The sequence below is a fragment of the Cucumis sativus genome, chromosome 4, assembly GCF_000004075.3.
Source record: "Cucumis sativus cultivar 9930 chromosome 4, Cucumber_9930_V3, whole genome shotgun sequence".
NCBI classification, from domain to species: domain Eukaryota; kingdom Viridiplantae; phylum Streptophyta; class Magnoliopsida; order Cucurbitales; family Cucurbitaceae; genus Cucumis; species Cucumis sativus.
Genome location: NC_026658.2, coordinates 19,785,301 through 19,801,244, shown reverse-complemented (window position 1 = coordinate 19,801,244; position 15,944 = coordinate 19,785,301). Strand labels below are relative to the sequence as shown.

Genomic DNA, 15,944 nt, shown 5'->3' with positions numbered 1-15,944 from the left:
CTCTTTTTACCTAATTCGAACAATTCGTAGTTGTCCTATCACTATAAATATACTTGTGTTCATCTGATATAACCATGATTAATAAGTTAATCATTCATAGGTTGTTTGTAACCTCGACTGGGTCAAAGTATCCTTTTACCCCTGAGACTACATCTTACTCCTTAGATCCCACTGATCCACTATTGAACAATTCGTTTTAGGTCCAATCTATAAATTGAATCCTACTCAGACCAATTAGAGGGTGGGGTCCCTTGTTCAAGACTTAGATTCAGTCCTTAAGAGAACAACCTATCTACTAACCCTAAAACGGGTAGGAGTGAATTTTTTCTTGCACTTTATGTCTCAGCTATCAACCTGGTCTTACCCCTGAAATTGGAGGTTTATTGGGTCAGTGCTATTGAGCTGACCTCACTTCTGCAGATATAAGAATAATTTTGTGTGAACATAAGATCATAATTTAACTAGTTTGTTTTATAAAGTCAACGATGTTATATCTTAAAAGTGACTATTTTTATGGTTTTAGTTTTATGTTAGACTCTTTTACATAGGATGCCCTCACTTCCATGTCTCTACATGAACAATTTAAGATCACACTGTTTGTACTAACTACAAAGCAGGCCGCATCCGTTGTGTCCCTAGAATAAGGTGTACAACCTTATTCGTATACTATAGACTATTTAGGCTATATACTTGAAACTCTATTTATATTTATGTATCTACATAAAGTTCAAGTTTACTCAAAAATAGCATTGGGACCTTAGTTTATTGGTTTTAAAATTATAGTATTCCATTTTCACAAATAAGTCCTCAATAACCACTTTATTGAATAAAATATAATTTTAACTACAAACTACAAGTTATAGGACAAAAATTCCAACAGGAAAGTTGATTATACTACTACCCATGATAAAGTGAAGAGATATTTCTTTGAGGTGATATACATACCTCAAATTATAACGAGAAACCTGTTGGTGCCTTTGCCACACATGCTCACCTTTCAGGATGCATATGTTGAAGTTAATATATGATCTATGTCCAAATCCTTTTAAATGCAATGTCCATGTGTTCTTTCTTTATTTAAGCAAACAACATCTCGACACCTTAATACCACCCACAATCACATTTCTGATATGTACAAAAAGGTGAAAACCATTTAGTTGATTTTATTTCTAAAACCTTCAAAGCTTGTTTAATGAGGTCTTAGTCACTTGCTCTCTCGAGTAGTTAACTTCAATACTTAATTACTTCTCTTGAATAGAATTAGGTGTTGATTATAACTTTGATTAAATAAACTAAATATTGCAAGCATCCATATTGTTGAAAGAAATATTTTAACTTTTTATTTCAATCATAGTATAGAAAACTAACATAGTCGATGATTAAAAAAATGAGAGAATGAAAGTGAAACTACATTACATTAATAATAAAAGCTTTAGGTCTCTCGACCATGGAGTTCATAGTACAAATTTAATAAGAATAAAAGATACAAATGATAAGATATAGAGATGTGTCAAGTTGTTGAATGTAATTCCTTGCATTCTTTGGCTTCATTATCGGTGTCTTTATTATAAAGTTAGGGGAATGGGATATGAGAATTTTCTTTCTACTCTCACACTCTAAGCTCTCACCTAAAGATACAAAAGGAGAAAGGTTAGGGATGACAAGGGCGAATGAGCAAAGATCATAGATAAAGGACTTGAATTTTGCTCTCTCCGTTCTTTCACACTCAACCACACGGTATTTGACACATAGACTAAAACTTATTTATTTATGTTTTAGAAAGGGTGAAGAGTTAGATAAGTGTGAGTGTGATGGTCTGTCCATACCGATGGCCACTGTCGTTCGAGCAGACGTTGTGTGGCGTGGTAAAAAAGAAATTTTATTTTTTATTAAAAAAATGTTTATATTTATTTTGGGTAAAATAAAAATATTTTATTTATTTATTTTTCTTTACCCATTCTTTCACAAATCAATCACTGAACCCATGTGTCACTTCAACACCCCAAAACTTTGGGAAAATTTTAAGCTTTATTATTTTAGTTTAAGTTAATTAGGTTGGAGTTATCGAGGGTAATGTGTGATATTTGTGGAGAATTATTTATTTTGGTGGAAATTATGATTAATTAAATATTTATTGGAAGAATATTTAATTAATTTTCGAAATTGAGATTTTTTTTTTTTTTGTTATAGTTTTGATTTTTGGATTGATTGACATTGGTTAATTAATTTTGGTGGAGTTTAGTGAATTATGAGTAATTATATATATGTAGATATAATTAAGTTATGGAAGGAGAAGAATAATATAATTATTAAGGAAAATATATTATATTTTTGGGAAAAGAGAAAGTTGAAAAATTGCCAAAAATAGGCTAAAAAAAGAGGAGTTGAGTTTTAAGATTGATTTTGAAAAAGTAGATTTTTAGGACAAATTTGAAGTGAAATGCCCAAAGTACTCTTATTTAATTTTACTTTCCCTTTTCACTTCAACGTAAAACACAACACGTAAAGAAAAAGAAAAACTCATTTGCCGTTCTTCTCCTCTGTGAAAAGGTTGTCTGTCAACTTTTCCTCTACTACTCCAGTGTCGTTCATTCTCTCCTCTGATGAACGTCCCACGCACTGTGGTGTGTTTTAATAAATCTTTTTTTTTTGTTATTTTTTCCTCTAAATTGGGTTGTGTTATATGTATATGTATATTTGAATCTTAAATGTATAAATCAAATATAATTTTAATTGTTTCAAGTTGATTTAGGGTTGTTTCTGAGTTGTTTCAAAGAATGTTTTATTTGTGTTTTTTTTTATCTCGCAAACATCTCGTAGGCATCTCGCAAGTTCTTAAGTTCAAATGTTTAATCTCAAATGAATTATACTTGTTCTGATGTGATTTAGGGTACTTTTAACTATTGTTTTTTTGTATCTCGCAATCTCTAAACATCTTGCAATTACCAAATTTTAAATGTCCAAGGATGAATTAGTCATATACTTATTTAGGGTGCGACTATGCATGTTTTATTTAGTGTTTAGCTACTATTTTTTAATCTCGCAAAATAAGACGTCATACACTTTTTTTATGTGATATGTCAAATTCTAACTTCAAATCAATTTTTGCAAAAATTAAAAAGTATAAGGTAGTTTGAGGATGTCACATGTTTGAATTTTAGTGCGTTACGGTGGTACATGGGATGGGGTCGAAGAAAATTCAAAGAAAGTATGTTAAAAGGCATTGTTGTTAGTAAAGAAATAACACATAAAGATTTATAGGCAGAATTATATGACTTGCATAAGTTGACCCTATAGAGTTCAACATAATGATAAGATGCATATATGAGAATGAACTTAAACTCTCATCCTCCAATTACAATGGATACATTAAATGAAAATGAAGTTCATATTCATGAAGTTGAGGTTGGCTTGTGTGATAACATGATAGGGACCACTTCAGCTATATGGGAATCATATAAGTCATATGATACGAAATATGATACTTTCACATGGGAGCCAGTTGAGAGGAACAGTGAATCATTTGACATCCCACAACATAGAGATGCTCCTACAAAAGATTGCAAAAGAAAATGATCTAAAGTTCATTATAGCTATTCTAGCCAAAAGTTGAATACAAAAAGGAATGACTGGTCTAAAGAAAGCTCTACAAGTGAGGAGTTGGATGTAGTACAAATATTTTTTGCAAGAGAGATTTGTCAATGAGATTAAGTGTTTTGGCAATGAAATTTTATTTTTCAGTTTGTAGTAAAAAAAGTCTACAAAAGACGTTCTTTTTGTTAGATGCATTGACAACAAGTGTGGTTGGAGATTGCGAGCAGTGAGATTGAAGGATTCAAATATATTCAAGATTAAAATGTATGTCAAAGTTCATTTGTGTTCTCTTGAGTTTTTTAATCGTAACCATAGGCAAGAAAAATCTTGGGAGTCGATCGTCTATACAAACCATGTCGACATAATATTGGAGAATTAATAAAGTCCAAATTCACGGGAGTCGGTCATCTATACAAACCATGTGATATCATAGAAGACATGAGACAAGACTATGACATAAATATGATTTATAAAAAAGCATGGCGTGCCAGAGAAAATGTGTATGAAAGAGTGCGAGGATGTCCTAAAGTGTCATATAATCTATTACTTAGATATGATGAAGCACTCAAACTTTCAAATCTATGTACAATATTTCACATGGAACTTGAATTGAAGATTATCGTTTTTTCAAATATCTTTTTATGGTGGTTGGTTCATGTGTTGGAGGATTCTTAAATTACATTAGACCAATTATAGTCATAGATGGAACATTTCTTAAGAACAAATATTAGGAATAAAAGTAAATAAGTTTGAGAAGGGATTTTTTTGGATCAATTTCATCATGTAGAAAAGATTTTAAAGAAATATAATTTCCTTGAATGTAAGCCAACATGTACTCCTTATGATCCTAGTGTAAGTTGTTCAAAAACACGGGTGACAATGTTAACAAATCTGTGTATGTGTAGGTATGGTGGTCTTTCCACAAGGCACAACCTATTCTTGATAATTCACAAAATTTAGGGGCCAAAGAAGATTTTTTATATAGTATTTAATCTTAAGATCGCTGTTCTAAAATGGTTGTAATGGTCGCTGACTTAGGCCACTTGTATGTATGTGTGTATATATAACCTTCTATATATTTGCAGTAATAGACTAATAGTAGGATCCTCAAAATAGGTACTCCCACTGGCCACTAAGCAATAACTTTAATAAACTCATTTGTCTGTTTATGCGAAATGCAAACATGTTTTGGCGTTTGATAAGGACGTGATACTGAACATCCTGAATATTTTTCCAAACACAAACAAACGTAAAGTAAACCGAAAAGCAACAAGTGCCACATAATATAATTAATATTAAAATCCTCCAACACGATACAAACAAAATAAGTTATATCATGCTGCTTGGGGATGTGGAAAAAGGATCAAAAGGATCAAAAGGCTCAGTATATGTATATACTGGCTATCAAGTCCACCATGTGCAACAGTGACAAGCAAGAATCTACTTATCCAGCCAATCAAGGTTTCTCCACGTGGCCAACAATGCCAGCATGTCAACAGAGTTAGGACGCCAACCATTCAGGTCACAAACACATTTCCTGGTTGGCTAATACTCATCGAGGTTAGATTTTTTTTCTTTTTCTTTTTCCAAATCCTAAATGTCAGCTTCTAAATGCTGTACATTATCTTCTTCTAAACCTATAATTAAGAAAGATGAACTCCAAAAGCACTTTCTAATTACCCCTTAAACGTGGAACCAATGTCTGATTCCTTGAAATGGGACGATGATGATGATGATGATGCCTGTAACTCACGTACAGAATTCCACAACTCCAGCACCTGTCGCTCCATTTTAGCTTTCCAACTAAATAACTCCTGAAACATTTCCTGTCACAACCAACAAACAGCATCGGAGCCATATTATTTTGTGACAAAATGTCAATTGACACAATCTAAAAGCAGTTCTGTAAACTAAATACTCCAACTAGCATTTACCTGAAACATATGCACTGAAGTATTAAACTCCGATGTCGAATTTCCAGTAGCTGAAGAATCAGGGGTAATATTTGCCCCATAATCTTCTTGTTTCTCCATGTCATCTCTGCTTATGAATCCAAATTGAAAATACAAATCAGTTAGAACTGAAAAGTTGTGCACTAGTAAAAGTCACTGTGCCTGTTTACCTCTTTGTTTTAGACCATTTGTTTAGATGTTCCTGCTCTCCTTCTCTACCAATATCTTGCACTAAATTATTTCCATACAACTCAAAAGAAGCGGAAGGACGATACGAATTTTGAAATATAACATCCTGCTGCGCTTGCACACTAAAAGTATCGTCGCCCTCGAACCACGATGCAATTTCATCATCCTGAAAGTTATCAAGGTTGGTGCGCTCCAACCAATCTTCCCATTTTTTAGAAGCAGGACTTGTAAGAAGTTGCTTTGAAGGTTGTATACAACCCAAAGAACTGGTAATTTCCATTAGCTGCAGCTCAACCTTTGTTTTCCAAGTCATCAATTCACCAGAAAGTATGCCCTACAGGGTTACAAATAATGATTGTCACTTTCCTGCTTTCATTGTTTCGAATACTGGATAATAAAAGGGTTGCCAAATCACCTAATTTCCAATCAATGTAAAATCAGAACTGGCATAATGAGTTACCTGCAGACCCTTCAAACATCCAGTAATCTCATTCCTGTGTTTCTCAGCCACAGCTTCCCTTTTTATCAATTCCTCATGAATCATCTGTAATTATCATGCTAAAATTGGTCGGCCAAGAAAATAATTAAACATCAATGCTACAGCTATGGAGATTACATCATTCACCTCCATGGAGTTTAGCCGTTCTTGATCCCGAAATTTCGATGCCAATTCCTGCATATCTCTATTTATTGCAAGAGAAATAAAATGAGAATCGAGTAATGTAATAGGGCAAGAGATCTCATTAACAGCTCTAATTCTCTGGTTCCGATACCTCTTCATTTTGGTCATTTCAGCCCTAAGAAGCCTCATTTCCTCAGAAGATTGAGAATCTTGGAAGTTGGCACGAGCATGCAATGGTCTAGATTGAGGAACCCAATAAGGGTCCTGCACACCAGCTTCCTGTCTAATATTTACAAGATCAGCATTTTCAAGCCAATACTCCATTATTCCATTAGCATTGAACCACCTCCGAAATCGCTCAGCCCCACCTGGTGCTACCTTGCCATCAATGTGCTTCAGAAGGTGGTCAAGCAGGCCAGTGTCCCCAATATGCTTACGAGCTGCCATTCTCAACACTGGACGTGGAACTGGGTTTGCAAATGTTGCTCCCTCTGCCTTCATAACCTCCAACATACTTAGCTCTGCCAGCCTATACCTGGAAAATCACTTGATTTGTGACTAAAAAGGGACATCCAGTATAATTAAGATAGAAAAGAAATAGAGATTCTACCTCTCAGGTGTCCATCTATTTATTGTACTCTCATTCTTTAGCTTACAACTCCTAGAACTATTACTAACACAAGTACTTTGCCCTTGTTTTGCATGTAAAGATGCTTTCACCTCCTTGAGTCTACTAAGGCTAAGACGCTTCCTCTTCTTAAATCCGGGTATAATTGGAACTTCAGCAATTAAAGAGTTGGCTTCATCATTCAACTTATCTTCCTCAGTCATGTTGGATGAATATTGAGGTGATTTTTTCCAACATGACAAACAAATGTCAATCTTCAGTGAATGCCAAACTCTAGCGTTTCAAAATCCCCCAGCATAGAAGCTTTAAATGCCTCCTAATAGTTAGCTCAATATTCCATAAGTTTTGAGATTCCTGATTCAAATACAATCACCATATCATTGTCAATTCAAGCCGCACCGTGGAAAACAGTATTCTTAATTGCCACATCATTAAATGTTACTCCTTTTTAGATAGCAAAATAAAGCATTTCTTATCATAATAAATTAAAACTCCTTTTTTTTTTCATTTTAACCTAAATTCATACTCCTTTTCCTTTTCTAATGTATAAGTTTAGAGTTTATTTCAAAGGATCTGTCTACAAACAACTTCTAAGTAATTGAAAATTTGAAATGCTTAAATATTGGAGCTTGGATCCTGAAAAGTATGATGCAATTCGAACGAAGTCATTAATTTTCCTCTTATCTTTTATGGAAAACATAAAGAATAAAAAACTAAAGGAAAAATCAATATACAAAAATCCAGAAGGCAATCGATGCGAGCATACATCAATAAACATCAGAGCGGAACATATCCAAATTATTGAAATAGTATCAATTATATAAAAACCACAATCAGCAGATTGTATGCAGAACAAACTATTAAAAGACGTTCAAATCACAAAGAGCTTATATGCATTTTGATATGCAAAACATGAAGCTTGGAAATAGTGTTGAACATACATAAACATAAATGAGATATGTAAATATTATTAAGACTTGTTTATTTATAACTTGCTAGATAATAATCTTTTGCTCAAAAAATTACATCACACTAAATTAAGGATATTAAATAATGTTGTCACCTCACATGGTTTTCATGATCTATCCCCAAAAGGAAACACAGACAAGAAAAAGAAAGTGAAGGTCAAATATTTTCTCAACTGTATACTCAAGTCAGTAGAGCATGCAATTGTCCAAGTAAAGGTAATATCTCCAAAACTTCTAAGCCACTATAAAGGTAACAAAATACAACGATGATACACAGTTCCACCGGTTAAGACTCCTTTTTTGGGTTCGATTTCTTTTATATGCGTTCGTATATTCTTCAATTTGCTCAATAAAAGCATAGTTTCTTTCTTACCCAGGAAAAAAAATTACAAGAATCGGGGTATACCCACACACCTAAACAAACAAAATTACTTAATTAGAGTGAACAATTTTGAAAGTTTCACAAAAGAGAAATTAAATCAAGGCGCATCCGTGACTATTTTTACCACTTTAAAGTTGCAGAGTATCCATAAAATAAGGCTACTGTGTCATGAAACGAAGAAAAGAAGTAACTAATCTAGTTTACTTCTTCATTCTATTTCAAGAAACATTCAGAACACTTTAACGCAATGACCTTAACTTTACCAATAGCAAAGCGTTGAACACACTCAACGGAAAAGACAGCCTGAAAACATGGGAAAAAGTTAAAAAGAGAAAACAAACAAGAAAATCAGCGAGCCCAGTTGTTAAGTTAGTAGAATAAACAGTGTGTGAAAAAATGGGAGAGAGTAAGAAGAAAAGAGACAAAAACAAGGGGTTGCAGGAAAATGGAAGTAGAAGAAAACCTGAAAATTGAAGTGATTGGTTGTACGAGACGAGGTTTATGAGATTAGAAGCATTGGACGCAAGAACGGAGAGAAACAAGAGGTTTTTGAAAAGACGAAGCAACTGGGATGTCACAGTGCGCTACGCGATGAATTTAGTTTCAGCATATGAAAAAAAAAAAAGGGATAAATTCGAGTTTCCTAAACCCTAACCGCCAAAACCCCTCGCAATCATTGTCTTTTTAATTTATAAGGTTAAAAAATCTCTTACTCAAACACTTTCACAATTTTAGTCTCCCATTTTCGCTTTTAATAGTTTAGATTTTAAAAAATACTAGAATATTAAATCTATTTATAAAGTATAATAAAATCTAGTAAAATACAATAAAATCTAGTAAAGTACGGTTAGAATATTCAAGTTTTTTTTTATATATATTATATTATTTTAATATTTTGACCATTTTTCTTTACTTTATGTATTTTTAGAAAAATGTATGTTTACTTTTTGTTTTTTAAACAAGAAACTTGTTTTTAAAATTAGGTAGAAAAATTGAAAATGAAAAGGAGAAGCTTTAAACTAAATACATTTTGTTTTTCAAAAACAAAAAAACAAAATCAATTACCAAATACATGGTTTTTGTTTTTAATAATAAAAATTTTAAATAAAATTTAAAAACAGAAAGGAAAAAAAAAGCAAAATCAAAAAATTGAAATAGATATCAAAAGAGACTTTAGTTTTATTGAAATTTATGTCCTAAGACTTGTAGTTTGTAATTTAAAATCATATTCTAAAGCAGTTATTAAGGATTTATGAGTGAAAATGAATACTATAATCTTGAATCAAATACACTAAGATCCTAAAATTATCTAGTGCAGACATAAATATGGATGAAATTCGAGTATATAGCATAAACGGTTTATAGTATAAGAATAAGGTTGAGAGCCTTGTTCTGAAGACACTATGAATCATGCCTACTTTAATTTGAAGTTAATACAAACTATGCGACTCTAAAAGGTTCATGTAGAGACATGAAAGATGGAGCATCATATGCAAAGAGTTTACATAAGACTAGAACTGTGAAATATTCATTTTTACGTTATAACATTGTTCACTATATATAAACTATTTCGTTTATTGATGACATATGTAACTTAATTTTAATATTGAGTTAATTATGAACTTCTTCTCACATGGGATTATCCTTAGATCTGCATAGATGAGAGCAACTCATCAACGCTCGTCCAATAAACCTCTCATTTCAAGGGTAATACTGAGTAGATAGATGGAGACATAGGGTGCAAAATAGTGTTTTTAACCTAAACTACACGATGAAAATCAAACCTCAAACACTTTGAAATAAAAAGTCGTACCAATATGGTTGAGCTAAGTAAACATCGGTGTAATTTTAATTCTAAGAAAATTTCTATTTTAAATCTACAAAAGTTTTTACTTTACAAAACTAACCTCATTTTTAAAATCTACTTTTCTGACCTCTTTTTGTATTTTAAACTATTAGTTTTTATAATTTATAAAAATATTACATTTGAGAAGGAGTCTCGTACTCATGGGAGCTAAATTGATTCTTAGTAATATTTCATTCTCAAGGGAAGCAGCCTAGTGTATCACACTTAGAGGACCCTAAGTAAACATTCACTAACTTGCGTGTTTTGTATATCATTGTGTTAGCAGTAGATTTACATATTATAAATATAACATTATACAAATTATAAATATAACGTTATATTCGTCTTTTTCTCTTCTTCTGCAGTTTTTTTTTCAAGTTGTTATTTGGTTCAAAATAGTGTACTAAATATAAAAGATCCATTTTCTTTTAATTTTTTTCAAACGGTTATTTGGTTGTTTCAAATATAAAAAGTTGTGAAAAAATGATTGACATATTGGATAGCCAAATCTAAAGGATTGTATACCAAAAGCCAAATCTAAACGATTTTATACTAAAATAGCCAAATGTAAACGATTAGGTAGAAAGAATCTTTAAAAAATCATTTAGATTTAGGTAACTAAATTTAAACCAAATCTAAACGATTAGATCTAACGATCGTGTAGCAAAATAGTCAAATCTAAATTATCGAATAAAGAATCTTTAAAAAAACCATTGAAACGATATTGTTTCAAATATAAACGATCGCGTACCAAAAAATCGTTGATATTTGACTACCCAAATTTAAACGATCAAATCTAAACAATCGTGTACCAAAAAATTATAAAAAATAACGTTTATATTTGGTTACACAATCGTTTAGATTTGACTATCTAAATTTAAACGATCAAATTTAAATGATCGTATACCAATTTTTTTTTCAAAAAATCGTTTAGAAAGTTAGTCAGAATATGAAATTTTTTCTTAAGGTTAGAGGTTGAAGATGACCTTTGATCGTCGTTATTTGCGTGAGAAATCAATAGACCAAAAGGTTTGACTATCTAAATATGGTTTGATTTTCAGGTCAAGAAGAGATTGGACAATTCTACAAACCCAAGAATTTCAGCTTCATTTACAAAGGTTAAGTTCAAAAGCTAAGTTTTCAAGTGATAAATTAGGATAAACCCATGAAAAAGATGTTTGCTTGAGTAAGATTCTCAACATGATTTTACTAAGATAAGTATAGTTGATTGTTAAGAAAGACTAGGGTCTTGTTGTATAGTGTATAAGCTAAAGAACATGGTTTACTTGAGAGACTAAAGCAAAGAAAATGTGTTCAACATGTTTTTAGTAAAGAAAAGTAGAGAAAACAATGATTTTATAATGAGTCATTTTAAACAAGATTTGTTCTAAGCATAGTATTTTTTTAAGCTTTATAAGCTTGAGTTTGAGTTAACGTAAGTTTTACGAGCACTTCAAACCAAGAGTATAGCATGAGTTAACTTGAATTCTAAGAATGTAAGTTGAATCATGTTATAGCTTATATCTGACATACCTAGAAATTTATTATTACCATACGAGGGAATTTCGTATGCATAGATGTTTACTGTGATAGGGGCTTTAATTGATGCAGGGTCTTCCTATCACGGAGACTTGTTAGAGGTAAAGGCCACATTGGATGCTTAGTTATCCATCTTAGAATAGCTATATTGAGAGGAGGGTACCCTTGGTGCCTAGTTTTCTATCTCAAAGGTATATAAAGATAAGGATCTTTTTGGATGCCTAGTTATCCATCTAAAAATTAATAGTGACATACATTTCGAGATAATTAAATGTTACCCTTTTTCCAACATGATGGTAGTTGTTTGTATCTAGTAATCTCTACCACAGCAGAGTTAGGTGGAAACTACAACTCATTGAGACTGTCATTGTCTATGTCAAGTAATCTTTACCACAAAGTGGTTAGATGAGTTGGAAAGCCAAGTAGAAAACTCATTAAGACCGTCATCATCTATATCAAGTAATCTCTACTACAATGAGGTTAGATGAGTTGTTGAGTTCAGTAGCAAAATAATTAAGTAAAAGAGCAAATGATATTGAGATAATGTTTTAAGAGCTTAAATATTGACAAATGTTTATAAATGTTTTATAAATTCTGGGAAATAAAGTTAAGATTATTCTTGTTTATCTAAAGTTGTCACTCATTGGCCTTTCCAGTTCACTCTTTCAAATGTCTTCATTTCAAAGGTAAAGATTGTGATTCCAGAGCTGAGCTTACAGTTGCCAATCGTTCACTTTGTTCAGCTGGTTTAGGTTAACAATGTCCTCGATGGACTTATGTGTTGAATGTCTAAATAGAGTTTTTGAGTTACGTTAAAACTTGTTTCAATTAAGTTGTTTAAAAATTAAAAGTTTTGTTCCAATGTGCATTATAAAGTTTTCCTCTGTGTTTCTCTAAAGTGTTTTACTAAAATACTGTCGTAAGAATCTCTCTAGTTAAGGTTTAAGTTTTTAGAAGGTCGATATGTGTCGTAAGAGAGTCGGCATATGCTAGCTTGACATCTCTTCTTGTTGCTAGAGAAGTTTCTAGGAAGGGGCTATGACATGTGATCCAAAGATGCTTACCATAGAGACATATGAGTGGAGGCATCTTATGCAATGAGATTGTATAAGGATTGGACCATGAAATAGTCACTTTTATATTATAACATCACTAATTGAATAAAACTGGTTATTTTGATTATTGATGACCTAGGTAACTCGATTTTATTCTTGAGCTAACTATGAACTCTTGCTCACGTGGAATTATCCTTAAATTTGCATAGGTGAGGGTAGTTCATTAGCATCGACCCAATAAATCTCCCATTTCAGGGGTAAGACCGGGTGCATAGCTGAGGACGTAAGGTGCAAGATGAAATTCTCTCATGTTCGCTTTCAAGGTTAGCTAATAGGTTGTTCTTTAAGTGCAGACTCTAGGTCTTGAACAAAGAGGTCATGCTCTCTCATTGGCTCAAGAGGGATTTAGTTTATAGATTGGACATTAAACCAATTGTTCATTAGATGACCAGGTTAGGCTTAAGAAATAAAATGTAATATTGAGATAAAATGGCAAGTTGACCGAACCGAAATTACAAACAACCTGTGAATGGTCGACTTACAATTATTGTTATATATATCAAGTGGACACAAATATATCTAAAGTGATCAAGAGAGTACATTTACAGGCTATAGTGGATAGTCCTGATTAGTTAATGAATGTTGATTAACTGATTAACTTGATTAAAAGAGTCTAACTAGTTAATCTTGGATCATTGGAGCTCATGATTTATAGGTCAATTAAGTCTCTATACTAGCTTGTTATGGAATTAAACTTAGAGCGGAGTGATTAAAAGTTAAAATAGTTTGAATTAGTCGAGAAAATGAATCGTTAATATAAATAATTATTACAAATTAAGAGAGAAATGGTATTTAAATAAGATTTAAATATCAAAAATTAAAATAGAAATTTGAATTAGGTCAATTGGATTGTTGGGATATACGGTAGAAAATAATGATGTGATATTAAAGTTAATTAAATATAATATATAATTATTGTTTTTATTTAATTAAAATAATTTTAAATTATGGAAAAATTTTAAAAATAGAAGAATTGACAAACTATTTGCGCCCCGTAGCAAAATTTTAATCCAAGCTCAAATAAATAACCAAAATTTTAACTCAAGCCCAAAGTATCCATTGTTTTTTGCTTCTAAATATTTTTCATCTTCTTCTATTTATGTAAATTTTCCTTAAAATTAATTAATTAGATTAATTAATATAATTATATAATTGAATAATCAAATTTAGAAAATTAATTGAATTTTTTAGATTCATTTTCAAAAGTGAAAAAGTGGTAGCATTTTGAGTAAGCACCTTGCTTGAGAAAGGTGTTGTGTTCTCATCTTCTTCCACCAAATCCACTATCCAAATGCTTGTTAAGTGTCTAATTGGTTTGCAAATATGATTTGCATGTACTTTGCTATTTAGTGCAAAATTTGATTGATGAAACTTGTTCAATTTTTGGTTACTCATAAAATTGGTCACCTTTTTTATCCCACGATCAAGTTGTAAGCTTAAGAATAGTAGAAAAGAATCATGTGGTTTTTCACAATTTGATTTCATCCAAACTTTAAGGAGTTTTTTTAGATTCAAAGTTGAGGGTTCAAAGATCCTATTTTTCTCCAATTTTCTTAACAAACTTGATCCTCAAAATTTATGAAATCTAAGTGTTTTAGTTTGATTCTCTTCCATTAGAATGTTAATCATTTCAAGAGAGAAAGTTACATATGCATTGAGGAAAATAGGGCTCTAGTTGATTAGAGATCCAAAAATCTAGGTTCAATAGACAAATTAGCTGGATAATTCATAGTTGACACACTTCAAAACTTATAGTTTCTTTCCATTTCTTTGATGTTCTAGAGTGTGTTATCTGTTGATTTTAAGGTTATATTGATATTTCTTTTACATAAGGAGTAATGATAGAATACTCTTAATCAATATTACCTATATGAAAGTAGAAGTGGGGTCGCTTCCATATATTCGCAAAGCTCTTGGTGTTGAAGCTGTCCTAGGAATTCCTTCAATAAAGACATAGTTTGATGCGTTTCGTGGAGAGTGTCAGGTAGGCAAACAAGTCGAGGCTTCTCACAAGACTGTTAGTCAATGTACTACCAATCACACATTCTCGAACTACTACACGTGGATCTAATGGAAACTTTGTTGGTTGAAAGTCTAGGTGGAAAGAAGTATGCTTTTGTGCGTGTTGATAACTTTTCATGATTGATAACTTGTAGAAATACAAGTTTTTGCAACATTTTATGTAAAATAGTAAAGTCTAATCGCATGAGAATAGAAGAAAAACAAGGAAAGTAGGCGGTTTGATTAATCTATGAATAACATGACACAAAATAAGTTCATCCCTATTTTATTATGCTTTAATGGTCTAATTTCAGGATTTTAGGCAAAATAAGTGATGCTCGGTGATATGACGTTGACGTGAGGAGACACGTTTAGCTACACAATGACAAGCAAACAAGCTAGGCATCATGAAGCACTAACAAACAAAATTGATTAGCAAGAAAGTCAGAAAAATAACAAAAGGACTTATGTGCGACGCCGTTGCAACTTTTCAGAAGAATTAATGATGTGTGGTGACTTCTCAACATCAATTCTCGCCTATAAATTGAGCCTATTACTTGAGAACAAGATATGCACAAAAATTGGCCGAAAGGCAAGTTCCTTATATCGTCTGTCTTCTCTCTTCCCCCTGAGTTTTAGGTGAGAATCTAAAACAAAGAGGGAAAGAGAAAGTTCATCCACTTCATCTTCCCCCTTATCAACATACAAAAATCAGAGTCAAAGCGTATGAGAAATCATACTTTGAGGCATAACACTTTCTTATGTTTTTCATTTTGTATTTTTATTGTATGGTTTTGCAAAGTTGACATGGTTGAAAGGCCTAAAATTATTTTTATGAATACAGTGCATTTCTTCTTCCACTCTCCCATTTTTTTGTTACTCTTCCTTTTCATTTTGTTTGTTTGGCTTGTTGACAATGAATTGTGTTTTCAATACCTATAGAATTATAGTGTTAGCATTATAGGTTTGTTGAGTTAAATGTGATGTCAAAGTATTGTATATTAAAGAGAAGAACAATGAGATTGATTATAATCACCTAACAAGTGAGAACATGCATTTAACATAGCGAGTGGCAAGAAGGTTGTAGCAATACAATCTTATTACCACG

The 15,944-nt window shown here is 31.9% G+C and overlaps 1 protein-coding gene across 5 annotated transcripts; it reads right to left on the bottom strand.

Annotated features, from left to right (window-relative positions):
• Positions 1 to 4,849: 4,849 nt before the first annotated feature.
• On the bottom strand, positions 4,850 to 9,062 carry LOC101204228 (protein DYAD). 5 transcript variants are annotated; one of them, XM_011655568.1, is made up of 8 exons: positions 8,799 to 9,062; positions 6,968 to 7,339; positions 6,509 to 6,892; positions 6,352 to 6,418; positions 6,196 to 6,279; positions 5,717 to 6,069; positions 5,529 to 5,634; positions 4,850 to 5,420 (listed from the first exon to the last, which is right to left on the bottom strand). In XM_011655568.1, exons 2-8 carry the CDS (start codon positions 7,186 to 7,188, stop codon positions 5,271 to 5,273), a joined length of 1,365 nt encoding a protein of 454 aa, XP_011653870.1. In that variant the 5' UTR covers positions 7,189 to 7,339; positions 8,799 to 9,062; the 3' UTR covers positions 4,850 to 5,270. The 5 variants fall into 5 exon arrangements, with proteins under 5 accessions (XP_011653870.1, XP_011653872.1, XP_031740679.1 ...); XM_011655570.2 differs by having other exon boundaries at positions 6,361 to 6,418; XM_031884819.1 differs by lacking the exon at positions 8,799 to 9,062 and adding an exon at positions 8,599 to 8,775.
• Between the last annotated feature and the right edge of the window lie 6,882 nt (positions 9,063 to 15,944).